Source organism: Physeter macrocephalus, unplaced genomic scaffold (assembly GCF_002837175.3).
Source record: "Physeter macrocephalus isolate SW-GA unplaced genomic scaffold, ASM283717v5 random_523, whole genome shotgun sequence".
NCBI lineage: Eukaryota > Metazoa > Chordata > Mammalia > Artiodactyla > Physeteridae > Physeter > Physeter macrocephalus.
This window is the reverse complement of record NW_021146020.1, coordinates 8,522-21,080: the sequence shown is the minus strand read 5'-3', so window position 1 is coordinate 21,080 and position 12,559 is coordinate 8,522. Positions and strand designations below refer to the sequence as shown.

General features: G+C 47.5%; 1 protein-coding gene across 3 annotated transcripts; it reads right to left on the bottom strand.

Annotated features, from left to right (window-relative positions):
* RHBDD2 (rhomboid domain containing 2) lies at positions 1-11,224 on the bottom strand. 3 transcript variants are annotated; one of them, XM_007103979.2, is made up of 4 exons: positions 10,965-11,224; positions 8,474-8,881; positions 3,462-3,612; positions 1-988 (listed from the first exon to the last, which is right to left on the bottom strand). In XM_007103979.2, exons 1-4 carry the CDS (start codon positions 11,218-11,220, stop codon positions 631-633), a joined length of 1,173 nt encoding a protein of 390 aa, XP_007104041.1. In that variant the 5' UTR covers positions 11,221-11,224; the 3' UTR covers positions 1-630. The 3 variants fall into 3 exon arrangements, with proteins under 3 accessions (XP_007104041.1, XP_023979527.3, XP_054939254.1); XM_055083279.1 differs by lacking the exon at positions 1-988 and adding an exon at positions 995-2,541; XM_024123759.3 differs by lacking the exon at positions 8,474-8,881 and having other exon boundaries at positions 10,965-11,219.
* Positions 11,225-12,559: the final 1,335 nt, after the last annotated feature.

Here is a 12,559-nt window from a genome sequence, read left to right as displayed (position 1 = left end):
CAGGTTGGAGGCTGTTTCTTTATACAAAGGTAATCAACACTATGGATCCATAAGCATGCTGCTGCGGCTCACGCTGGCCCGCCTCACCACTTCCGGGAAAGAAGTCTGGGTGTGGGGCGGGGGGGTCACCGCAAGGGAGGAACACTGCACAGGCCTGGGGACTGGCGAGCACACCAGCCGGGAGCTCCCAAAGGGCACGCGCAGACACACGAACACGGCATAACCACGAGCACGACGTACGAGGACAGGAAGGAAACAGAGAGCTGAAACGGGCCACTGACCACCAATGCCCTCTTCTCCCAGGTGTCCTGTGGGGGGCGGGACAGTGCGTGGGCGGGGCCTGGGTCTGGAGCCAAGCGCCCCAGCTGTGCCACTACAAGGCCACGTGACCTCACGTCCTCACAGAGCGCTGCGCTTTCTGCATCTGTAAACTGAGGACGACAAGCTGTACTTCACCAAGTTGTCATGAGGATGAATGAGACTGAAATAGGGACACATATCAAAATACTCAACACAGAGCCTGGCACATAGAGGTGTTCAGTAAGTAACTTTTTGTCAAGAACATCTCAGCTCAGAGAGGACCTTCCTCGGAAGGCCGAGATGGGAGATCGCTTCCCTGGAAACTCTCTCTCAGGGGATCAGGACCCTTGAGCACTCCTTGGGGCCGGTAGCCGCTGAACTGGCCAGGGCCCCGGAATGCACTGTGCCGGGGCAGTTGAGGGGGGCCGGGGGCTGGACCCCCAGGGAGGCACCCGCAGAAGCCGGGTAGACACCAGAGGAGCTGGGGACTGTGCCAAAATGGTTCTGCACGTAGCACAGGCCAGACGTGGGCTGGTACGGAGGCAGGCTGGCCGTGTGCCCAGGGACCCAGGACGGCCAGGGGGCCAGTTTCTGGCCACTGGTGTGCTGCATCTGGGCCACAGGGTGGTTCGGGGCCAGGTGAGGGTGGCCGCTCTGTGTGGGGTAGGAGCCAGGCACAGGGTTCAGCCTGGAAAGGAACAGAGAGAAAATGGTCACTCAGCCACTCACGCCAGGGCACACAGCGGCCCCAGCGGTCGATCTGCAGGCGCGAAGCGTGGGTCACTATACTGCATTCTATTACAGCATGCTGTGGACAGCTCCTATAACCAGCTGTAAAAGTGCCAAGTGGGGAGGAAGGTCAATCTCAACCGGACAGAAAACATATGCCCAGAGGGGGCAGGGCCCACTCATGGTCCTGCAGTAAGCCAGCAGGAAGAAGGGGTATCGGGCCCATGCCTGAGACACCCTGAGGTGTAAGAGCAGCTTGCAAACTGGATGGACCGGATGGAGATGGGGACGAGATCACAGCAGTCAGTGTGTTTGTGGTCGGCTCAGCAACTGGACCCAGAGAGAATGGATCCACCTCTGTGGGAGGGAGGAGGGGAGGGCTCTAACGGGTAACACAGGGCTTGGGCCCAGGCCTTGTCTGCTGGGAGATATTCTACCCGTGTCTTAGGAATAAAGACTCACAACTCAAAGTCCTGGCAGGCAGGAGCCGACATGACAGATGTGGGGAGCTGTCTGTGCTGAGTTTGGAGACCCCAGCACAGACGCGTGCGGCTGGGGCCACAAAGGGGGACACGTTCTAAGGGTTTTAGCCTGTGACCTTCGTGCAGAGTTCCAAATATGAAGAACAAATGTCAACACCACTGATACCTGTGTTAGGTAAGTAGACTAAACCTGTATACATTTCAATCCAAACCTAAGCTTACAAATCAGCTGCTTAAGTACAGATACAGGACACTTAGCAGCACTTCTGGCATTTTAAAAATATAGATGTTTTGGCCGCTAAGAAGCTTGACAAGAGCCTCCAGGGAGGCAAGGCTGTCCAGGCAGTCAGGTCCGCTGCCGAAACAAACATGCGTGTTGTAATACCACCTGTGTCCCGTTGTCAGGTCATCCGAAACATCATGTTCTGTTCTGGGTACCTACAGCAGGCCAGGATAACGAGGGATCGAACACCATGCCATGCAAGGGACACAGAAGGAGCTGAGAGGGTCACCATGGTCCCTGGCCAGATCTGCGTGTCATGGTGAAGCGGGATCACCCGGCACCACGGTGTCACAGTTACAGAGAAGTAACTACGATTCAGCGTGGAAAACCCTTCTCATCAGGGGCTGCCTTGGAGAGCCAGCCCCCAGCCGCCAGGGGTGAACGTCGGCAGCTGTCTCAGAGGGGATTCCTTCACGGGACAGGGCGGGGGAGACAGCGTTTGCAAACGAGGACCCTTAAGTTCTCTCTAGATTCTGTGAGAACAGCAGTTAAGAGCCAAAAAGCTACAATACACCTAATTCTAAATTTAAACACCTCCCACCCATTTAGACTCCAGGAATTACTTGCCTGAAACAAAATGGGTGCGTGTGCGTTTCTATTTTTCCCAGTACCCGTCCCTGCCTTTAAGAAATGGTCAGAGTGGGGAATTCCCTGGCGGTCCAGTGGTTAGGACTCGGCACTTTCACTGTGGGGACCTGGGTTCGATCCCTGGTCAGGGAATTAAGATCATCCTGCAAGCCGTGCGGCCTGGTGAAAAAAATAAAAATAAAAAAGAAATGGTCAGAGGGCTGCGAGCCGCTGAAGGCTGGGCGTGTCCACCTCCTAAAATAAAGTACAAGGAGCAGACTCCAGTTCAGCCAAAGTCCTGCCTCCAGGCCAGCGCGGGGGCAAGATGTACTGCACAGCTGAAGCAGAAAAGGGCCACTGACAAAGCACCTTGACTTTGTACTGAATCCGTTCTTTGGGAGGGACGTGAAGGAAAGGAAACCTCCTCCACTGTGAACTCTCAGCATCGGCAAAAACCAGTGAAGGCCACCCGAGGCCGGCAGTGTGCGCCGCAGCGACAGGGAGTGAGTAGGACCCGGAGGCAGGAGCCCCTGGCTCTAGACTGGGCTCTTCTGACTCTGTGTTACCTGGAGACCGACTCTTGTCCCCATCGGGCCCTCTCCCTGAAAGGAGGGAGTCAGGCTACGTGAGCTCTGGCGGCTTGCCCAGGACTTTCCATTGAGAGTCAACGTGCCTGGACTGGAAAACAGTAAGCTTCGCCTTCTCCTGCCAGGTGGCCAAGAAAACCCTACCTCTCAGGTTCGGGCCGTGCCACCTCCTAAGGCTCCCAGTCAGTTGCGTGGACCGTGCTTCTTACCAGCGTCACACGCAGGAGCCCAACCCCACCTGCACAGAGTGCTTGTCGGCGCTGAGGGCTGTTAATGCCACTGGATGGGGCCACATGTCGCTCGGGATTATGCACAAGAGCCCCTTCCTGCTCGGTCACTACTTCAGATGCAGCTGGGCAGAATCCAAGGTGCTCGGGAGAAATCTGTGCACAGGCTTTTCTGGGCCCAGGCTGCCCACACCCTCTTCCCTACTCCCCAGGACGGTGAACGAGTCACCCCCTCTAGATGCCCAGGAATTGCTTCAGGAATAAAGCACAGAGTTCTATAACTTACTTCCGGCTTTGGGCTGCCCTTCTTTCCGCTGAGGAGCCGGAGATGTACTTGAACATCGAGATCTTCCTCATCAGGCTGAAGGGGAACTTCTGGTCGAGCTTCAGTGCAACTCGCTCTGGGAGGTCGATGGAGTAGCAGTAGGTGAAGCCATCTGAGGTTGGCATATTAAGGAAGACTGAAGGCAGCTAAAGGGAGGAGGGCTGAACACTCCCCACAGGATACAGGTGCCCACATTGATTGTACAGGGGAATTAAGTGCTTATTCCACCACAATATCTGACTGGAGTTTCAAGCTCAGGGGAAACCAAGAGTTGAGTTTCTATCCCCTGTACCTCAGAGGGAACATGACCCAGCAACAGGAGAGGGCAGACAGGTGCTAACATTTCACCTTCCCCTAGACACACCCATCCTGTCTCCTGAGCCCCTCTGGCCCCTTCAATCACAGTCAGAAGCCAGCACACATGTCTGTCTTTCCAGTGGGATGAAGCAGGAGGCTGTCCTAATACCCTCTGGGAGGACTGACATCTTCTTGTACTTTGTCCCAAACAGAAGGAACCTTATCTCAATGTGACCAAGTGAGCTTCCTGTGGGCCTCTGTGGCAGCCCTGGGAGGTCCCAGGGATGTGATGGTACTCTGGTCATCCGACCTGTGTCAGCCCATCACTGCCTGGACAGCCAGAAAGAGTCAGCCTTTATCCAACCATCCATCCATCCTCTTGACAAATATTCACTGAACATCTAGTGTATACCAAGTACTGGGGTAGAATAAGTGGCCACGAGCAAAAGTTTATCTATGGCATGCTGGGGACCTTAGGCTAGCCTGGGTAGATCTGAGACATCTTCCTCCAAGGATGTGATGTGGATGCTGAAGCCTAAATGGTGAGTAGCAATAGCTAGAAGAGGGGTGCCGGCAGAGAGAAGACTGTACAGAAGCACCAAAAGAACACTGTTCCTTGAGGCAGTGTTCTTAACTAGAATACTACTGGCAAGATAATTCTCTGCTGGGCTAGACTGTTCCACTCATAGGACATTTAGCATTCCTGGCCACCAGCCACCAAATGGTAGTAGTACCTAGTCATTGTGATAAACAAAATACACCCTTGCTATTTCTAAATTCTTTCAGGGATGACGGTATGCTTCCAAATACTGATTCCAGGTGGTAGCCAATGCTGTAAGGAAGTCAAAAGTTGTCATGGCTGATGACTTCAGAATGATCTCAAGAATTTGTTCTGCTTCTGACTCTGATGAAGTAATAATACTAGACTAGTCCTCCCACATATATAACTATAAACCAGGATACAATATTTTACACAATTGTTTTCAGACTTTGGACCACAAACACTACCAAACTGTGATACCTAAGAAAAGGGAAACAAATGAAGTGAGCCTCAAGATCAAGCTGGCTTTCTGCCTGGAGGCACTTTCTAAACCACAGCACAGGAAGGGGAATCCAAGTATCATTCCAACTTTAGTATATGTGCCGCCAAAGTGAGCACGGGGAATCCAAGCAGAGTACAGTATTTTGTCCTGAGCTGGAGAGACAAAGAGTTCAGGGAGGAAAAAAATGCCTGGGATTTACAGGTCAGTAATGGAGAGGAGGGAGAAGAAGCTCCTCCTCTTTTTCTGGATGGGGCCACAAGTCCCTTGGGCCCAAAGAGGTTCCCCGAGTCTTTAGCTAAATACTAATGTAGATGTACATAGGCTGAGACTCCTCCAGTCAGGCAAAGAACAGCTACTGAAGAAACAACAACTATCAAAGAGCTGTAAGATTAACAACTCCTGGAGCTCCCACAGAACAGGGACATGCTCAAGTTCTAACCAGAGTAAAGAGACTTCACTGAACACCCAGGACATTCAGAAGAGGCCCCCAAAAGGCAATGCCTTAACAAGTAAATTAACGACCTATTAGGAAAAAAAATACTCCTTAAAGTAAGACAACAATATTCAGCCCTTGATAACACAGTATTCACAATGTTTATCAAAAAATAAAAAATTACAAGACAAGGGACAAAGCAAGAAAATAGGGTCCATATCAAGAGGAAAAACAGTCAAAAGAAACAGGTCCAGAAAGGACAAAGATGATGGTATTAAGAGACAAGTATTTTAAAACAGCTATTATAAATGTGTAAGTGAATATGTTTAAAGGAAAACATAAACATAACAAACAGATAAAGAATCGCAATACAGAAATGAAAACCATAAAGAAGAACCTCTTGAACTGAATATACAACATGAGAAATAAAAAACTAACTGGGTGGGTTTAACAGCAGAGTAGACACTGCAGAAGATGAGATTGCTGAACTTGAAGGCAGTATGATAGAAATTATCCAAACTGAAATGTAGAGGGGAAAAAGGCAAAAATAAAAAAAAAAACACAAACAGCCTTAGTGACCCAATGAAAAATACCATGTAGCTTATATATATATGTAATTGGTAACCTACAAGGAGAAGAGAAAAGAGGATAGAAAAGAGACATAATGATGATAATTTTTTTAGACTTGATGAAAATTCTAAACTCACAAATCCAAGATCAACAAACTCCAAGTAAGGTAAACACAAAAACACCACCTCAAGGCACAAGATAATAGCTAAAAACCAATGATAAAGAAAAAATTGTGAAATGAGCCAGAGAAAAACAACGAATTATACAGGGAAACAATAAAAATGATTACTGATTTCTTATCAGAAACAATACAAACCAGAAGTAATGCAAGGACATCTTTAGAAGTGAGAGGAGATCAGAGAAGACTAGAATTCTATATTTAGTGAACTAAAGGCATTTTCAAAGAACCAAAGATGGAGAGAATTTTTCACCAGCATACCTACTGTAATGTTAAAGGAAGTTCTTTAGGCTAAAGGAAAACGATAACAGATGGGAATTTGGATCTACACAAAAGAATGAAGAAAACTAGAGGTGATAAATATGTGAGTAAATGTTGCTTTTTAAAAAAATATAATTGACTGTTTAAAACAAGAGAAGTAGCAATGTATTGTGAGGTTTATAACATATGTAGAAGTAAAACATATAACAACAATAACACAAAGGATGGAAAGAAGGAAAACAGAAATACAAAGACATAAGATTCTTACATACAAAGTGGTATATTATAGGCTCTGGACACGCAGGCTCAGCAGCCATGGCTCACGGGCCCCGCCGCTCCGCGGCATGTGGGATCCTCCCGGACTGGGGCACGAACCCGCGTCCCCTGCATCGGCAGGCGGACTCTCAACCACTGCGCCACCAGGGAAGCCCTAAAAATGCATATTTAAACTCTAGAGCAACCACTAAAAAATAAAACAAAGAGGCACGGTTAATAAGCAAAGAAGATAAAGTGAAATACTAAAAAAATATGCATTTGAAGGCAGGAAAAGAGGTAAAAAGTAACAAAGAACATTTGAGACAAAGAGATCACAAAAAGCAAGCTGGCAGACTTAACCCCACTATATCAATAATTACACTAAATGCAAATGGGCTAAACAAGCCTTTAAAAGGCAGAGACTGTCAGATAGAGAACCACCTATATGCTATCTACAAGAAATATGCTTTAAATGTAGACATAAACAGGTTAAAAATATAAGGATGGGAAAATATATACCTTGTAAATCCTAATTCTAAGAAAGGAGAAAGCTGGAATAAGTAAATTAATATCAGACAATGAAGAATTTAGGGCAAAGAATATTACCAGAGATTTAAAGGGTCAATTTCATAACAGTAAAGGGTAAATTCATTAAGATGATATAACAATCCCAAATGTGTATGTATCCAATAAACAGAACTTCAAAACACTTGAAGCCAAAAACTGATAAGAATTGAAAGCAAAAAAGAGAGATCTACAGTATTAGCTGCAGATGTCAACAGTCTTCTCCCAGTAATAAATAGAATAACTATAAGGATATAGAAGATTTGAACAATACCTTGACCTAACTGACATATACTGAACACTATACCCACCAATTGCAGAATGCACATTCCTTTCAAGTACACACAGAATACTCACCAAGATGTAACAAATGCTGGGCCAGAAATAATTTAAAAGGACTGTAATCTTACAAAGAATTTTCTCTGACCACATGAAATAAAATAAGAAATCAATTAACAAAAAGAAATCTGGGAAATCACCAAATATTTAGAAATTAAGCAACTCCCTTATAAATAACCCTTGGATCAAAAAAGAAATCCCAAGGAAAATTAGAAAATACTTTTAACCGAGTGATAATGAAAACACAACATATCAAAATTTGTGGGATACAGCTAAAGTAGTGCTTACATGGGGAGTGTATAGCTTTAAATTTTCATGTTAGGAAAAAAAGTTTAAAACCAATGAAATTAAACTAGAATTTAAAAATAAGATACATAAGAACAATGTTATCAATGTGGATTTATACACTACCCACACTAACAGCTCATAGAATCACAAACTGTAAGATATGTCAGGAATGCACCTTGTCCAACTCCAAACACTACCATTCTGATGTTTAAAAAAAAAAATCCACTTTGTATTTTAGAATACTTTCCCCTAATTGCCAGAATATTTATACAAGGAATATGAGGCTTATCCTAAGTTTTTAACTACCCATATGGTAAAAGCCTACCATAAAAAAAATTTTTTTTTCTTCTAAGAAAAAGATTAAGCCAAACAAAAACAAACAAACCTGTTTCCTATTCCTTTCGTGGAACATCTCCAGCCCATGGGTAGTTCAGGTTCCTCCAATAAAAAAAATTAGTCAAATGCAGGTTTACACCTTGGAAAAAATCAATACCGAATATTTTACTAACTGGCAGTGCTGAACCAGTGTGAGGAGTGAGCTATGGTGATCTTTCCAGATGAGAAAACTCTGGCCTAAAGAAGGGAAGTGACCTGCCCGAGGCCACACGGTTTTCAAAGCTGAAGCTAACACACAGATTACCTACATCTGAGCTCACTGCTCTATCTACTTGACACCCCCAGGCCCTATAACTTGGTTCACCCTTTGGCATGTCACTGTTCTACAGTTACCTTCTAGGAAGGATACATGTTAGCCCAATTCCAAGTCCACAGACGTTACTGAGGAAAGAGGTCTGGGGAATGAGCCAGGAGGCACAGAGCAGGAGCCATGGCACCAGCATTGAGGGCACAACCATGCCAAACACCAGGGCCCTCCTCATCCGAGAGCGGACGGAATTGACTCCCAGCATGGCAAAAGCCACTGGGGTGAAACCTCTGGCATCCTCTACCTCCCCCAGCTTTGACAGCGATGACACAGCTTCAAAAGACAGGAAGATGATGGCGCAGATGATGGCGAAGATCACGGTGAAGAAGCAGTGGCGGACGGTGCCCACGGTTCTCTCAAAATTGCCAGCAAAGCGCCAAATGATGATGGCGCCGCAGAGCAGGGAGACTGGATTCTCATAGACAAAGATGTAAGTCACCAGCCTGTAAACTGCAGAGGGAACCGAGTTAGAGGCCCAAGGGTGGGTTGTTCCAAGCAGGGAAAGCCAGGTTACAACCCACCTAGGAAACGGGGAGTAGCTGGCTCTTATTGCCAGTGAAAATCAGCCCGGAGCCAGTGCAGTAAGCAGAGGAAGGCAACAACGAAGGACCCAGGACTCAAAGTAGAGGCGTGGATGTCTGATCTTTGCTCTTTCCCAGACCTGGAGCAAGTCTTATCTGTGACTGGCTTCCACGTGGGGAAAAAAATAACACTTTTTAGCATGGGATGGTCTTTAAATTTGTAATGTGCTTTATAATCCTTTTTTAGGTTTTAATACTGACCTATCTCACCGGGCAGTTTGAGGGTTAATTAATTGTAACGGCTTCAGGTGGATTGAGTGGGTGTCACTTAACACTCTTTGTGCCCGTCTCCTCGGCTGTAATCCTGACCTCTCCTTCCATAGTGGCTGTTCAGAGGAAGAAAAAAGGGACCATGAATTATTTTGCACCTGCAAAGATTAGAAAACTATCACTAATAATGTAGATACAGAACTCAGAAGTCTTTCTTAAAAGTGCTGATCCAGTCTTCGAGGCAGAGCCATGCTTTATATGCAATAAGACAGCAAAGAATCTCACTTTTATTTTTCTAGAACCAGTCCTCTCTCTTATGTACTTTTACATCCCCACAGGCCAAAATACTAAACTGAAGGCGGGGGATTGGGGAAGTGGCAGTAACATTGGACTTGGGAGCCTAAAGGCTTGGAGTGGAACCTTGGCTCTAACACATCCAGGCCGGTTGAGCTCAGTCAAGTCACAGGCCCTATCGGCTTCAGTTCTCTCTTTGTATAATAACAGGCATACACTCGAGGCCCTCAAAGGTCTCTTACATGTCTAATACTCACATTGCCCGTGAGCCCCACGCTCAGAGCAGCCGTGAAGTAAAGAAAAAAAAAAGGGAGCTCAGTTTAGGCTGGCATTTTGCATCTGTCTCTGAAGACAGATGTGCTGTGTGTATCTCAGGTAGGGTTGGGCGGGGCCAGTTTTAGATTTGAGCAGGGAGGCAGGCTATGAACCATGTACCTCAGTCAGGCCATCTCTGTAAGGCTTCATTATCTGAAGAGTACTTCATTGCTTGTTGAGTACTTCCGACACTGAAATCCCAAGTATAAATGTGAAGATTCTAGAAGCAACTCTATATAATTTGGGGATCATAAACCCCAAGGTTCCAGTTCCAACACATCACACGATAAAAAGAAAAATCTGGGTTCCTGTGTCAATTATATAACTCAATAGCTCTTCGAGTCTTCGCATTAAGCCTCAGTTTCATCTAAATAATGGGCAACAATAAAGCCTACATTACGTCATGGGATCACCGTGAAGATTAAATGAGATTAATGCATGTGAATGTGCTTTGCAAAACAACAAGTCATACAAATTTCCCATGTTCCTCCCCAGAAAAGAATGGGGAAGAAACAGAGACTAGGAACATCTTTTATGAGCAGATGTTTATACTTAATTGATCTGCAAAATCTCTTACCCTCCCCGAGAGAACAAACACCTCTCCCAAAGGTACAAGATACCCCCTCCCACCATGAGCAGGGAATCGGAGTGAGGATTAAGATAAAAACGAAGAAGCACAAGAAATTCTAAACCCCAGGAAGCCAGGATCTTATAGGGGTGGCCACAGATAAAGCTCAAGTGTCTTGACGAAGGCGAAAGAAAACATTTTTTCAGTGGGGGGTTGGGCCCTAAAGCAGACGTAGGTGTGAATGTGATAAGGGAGGGGAACAGAAAAATCCTCCTTGGTGATCGAGCAGGGGTGAATGAAACCTATTTGCTACGAATGGATATGGGGGCCTTGACCAGTCGGATGGCGGCAGGGAAAGGAACAAATCTGGGTAGGGAAGCGTTACAGTGATGACGAAGATGGGGCTCTGCACAAAGACGTGGAATATGGGGCTGGTCTTCCAGGTGGGCAGAATGATGATGCGGACGGAGACGGGGTGGCGCGGATGCTGGGAGGCCAGAGCCCAGGGCCTGGCGAGGTCGGAGGAAAAGGGCTGCCACCCGGGGCCCGGCCCCGCCCTGCTCACCTTGCCAGTTGCGCAGGGCCTCGGACCGCAGCGAGAGGCCCGAGGGCGCCAAGGGCGGCTGCAACAGGAACAGGCGAGGCCCAGACACCAGCAGCGAGAGCAGCGCGGTGAAGAAGGTGGCGGATGGCACCTCGGGCCACAAGGACCAGCTCCGGTACCCTGGCTCCGAGACCGCCATGGCCGCCAAGGTTCGCGCTCCCCTAGGCGGCTCTGGCAGGTTCTCGGCTCCTTCCGCCTCCTTGCGGCTGTCTCCCATGGCAACAGCGGAGGAGGTGGCCAGAAGCCCCGCCTCCCCGACGTCCCGCCCCGTGCAGAGTTGCCCAATCCGGTCGCGCTGGCCAGTCTCCCCCGCGCGTAGGACAGCGCCCTCTGGCGGCAGCATCCCCCATTTCTGTGTTTACCCCCATTATGCCAATGAAGAAACTGGTGTCTGGGTAATGCAGTTAAGTGGTAAAGACAATTAGAACTCAGGTTCCCCCCATTGCTATGGCCTGGAATTGGCTACTGGCAAGGTGCCTGGGTTAGAGAAACAGGGGTGGGAGAGGAAGGAGGGATTCTACTGAAGGCCCCGAAGGGATGTAATATACAACAGTGATAACCAAGGTCTATTTCAGCACTTAAAGTCTGAAAAGCACCTTCACAGAGAACTGCTGTTTAAAGTAGCAAACTGGGGCTTCCCTGGTGGCGCAGTGGTTGAGGGTCCGCCTGCCGATGCAGGGGACGCGGGTTCGTGCCCCGGTCTGGGAGGATCCCACGTGCCGCGGAGCGGCTGGGCCCGTGGGCCGTGGCCGCTGGGCCTGTGCGTCCGGAGCCTGTGCTCCGCAGCGGGAGAGGCCACGGCAGTGAGAGGCCCGCGTACCACAAAAAAAAAATAAATAAATAAAGTAGCCAACTGGAATGTGGTTTCCCTGATTACAGATGCTTTGGAAGGTGAGTCACTTGCCCAAGGTCACAAGTGGGAAGCAGTAGGACCAGGATCTGAATTCCTGTTTGCTAGGCCCCGATTTGCTTCCCGTTTCACTACTTCCCTCTAATATCCTGCCTACTGCTACATGTATGTAAATTCGACCACTGAAAAATAAACAAATGCTTCACTCTCTGTGCTGGACATTCAGATCCGTTCCCAGCCCTAGTAGTTCTGGCAATGTCTGTGTGCCCATGAACCTCAGGAAGAGAACCTAAGGTTCTTTTCGTCTTTTGTGTTTAGTACTAAAATATAACCATGTAATTTTCTGGATATAAATATACAGCAATGGGACATATTTCAATGAATGCTACGTATATTTAAACTAATGCTGCTCACGACGCAGCAGTGGGCATGAAAATTAAGGTTTTACTCAACAGGAAGCAAAATGGGAATCAGAAGTGTGGTGGAGCAGCTAAAAATAGCGAGTGGGGACTTGGGCTGCTGGAACCAAAGTCTGGGCCTTGGAAGGAGGAAGTGGGTGGTGGTCCTGTCTCCTCTGTGCCCATCAGGCCACTCCAGGAGTTCTGGGTCTACTTTCAGACATATATTCTGAAAAAGGATGTAGAAAATTAGAGCTTGTCCAACAAAAAGTGACTAGGACTGGGAGGAAAGGGGGAAATTTCAAATC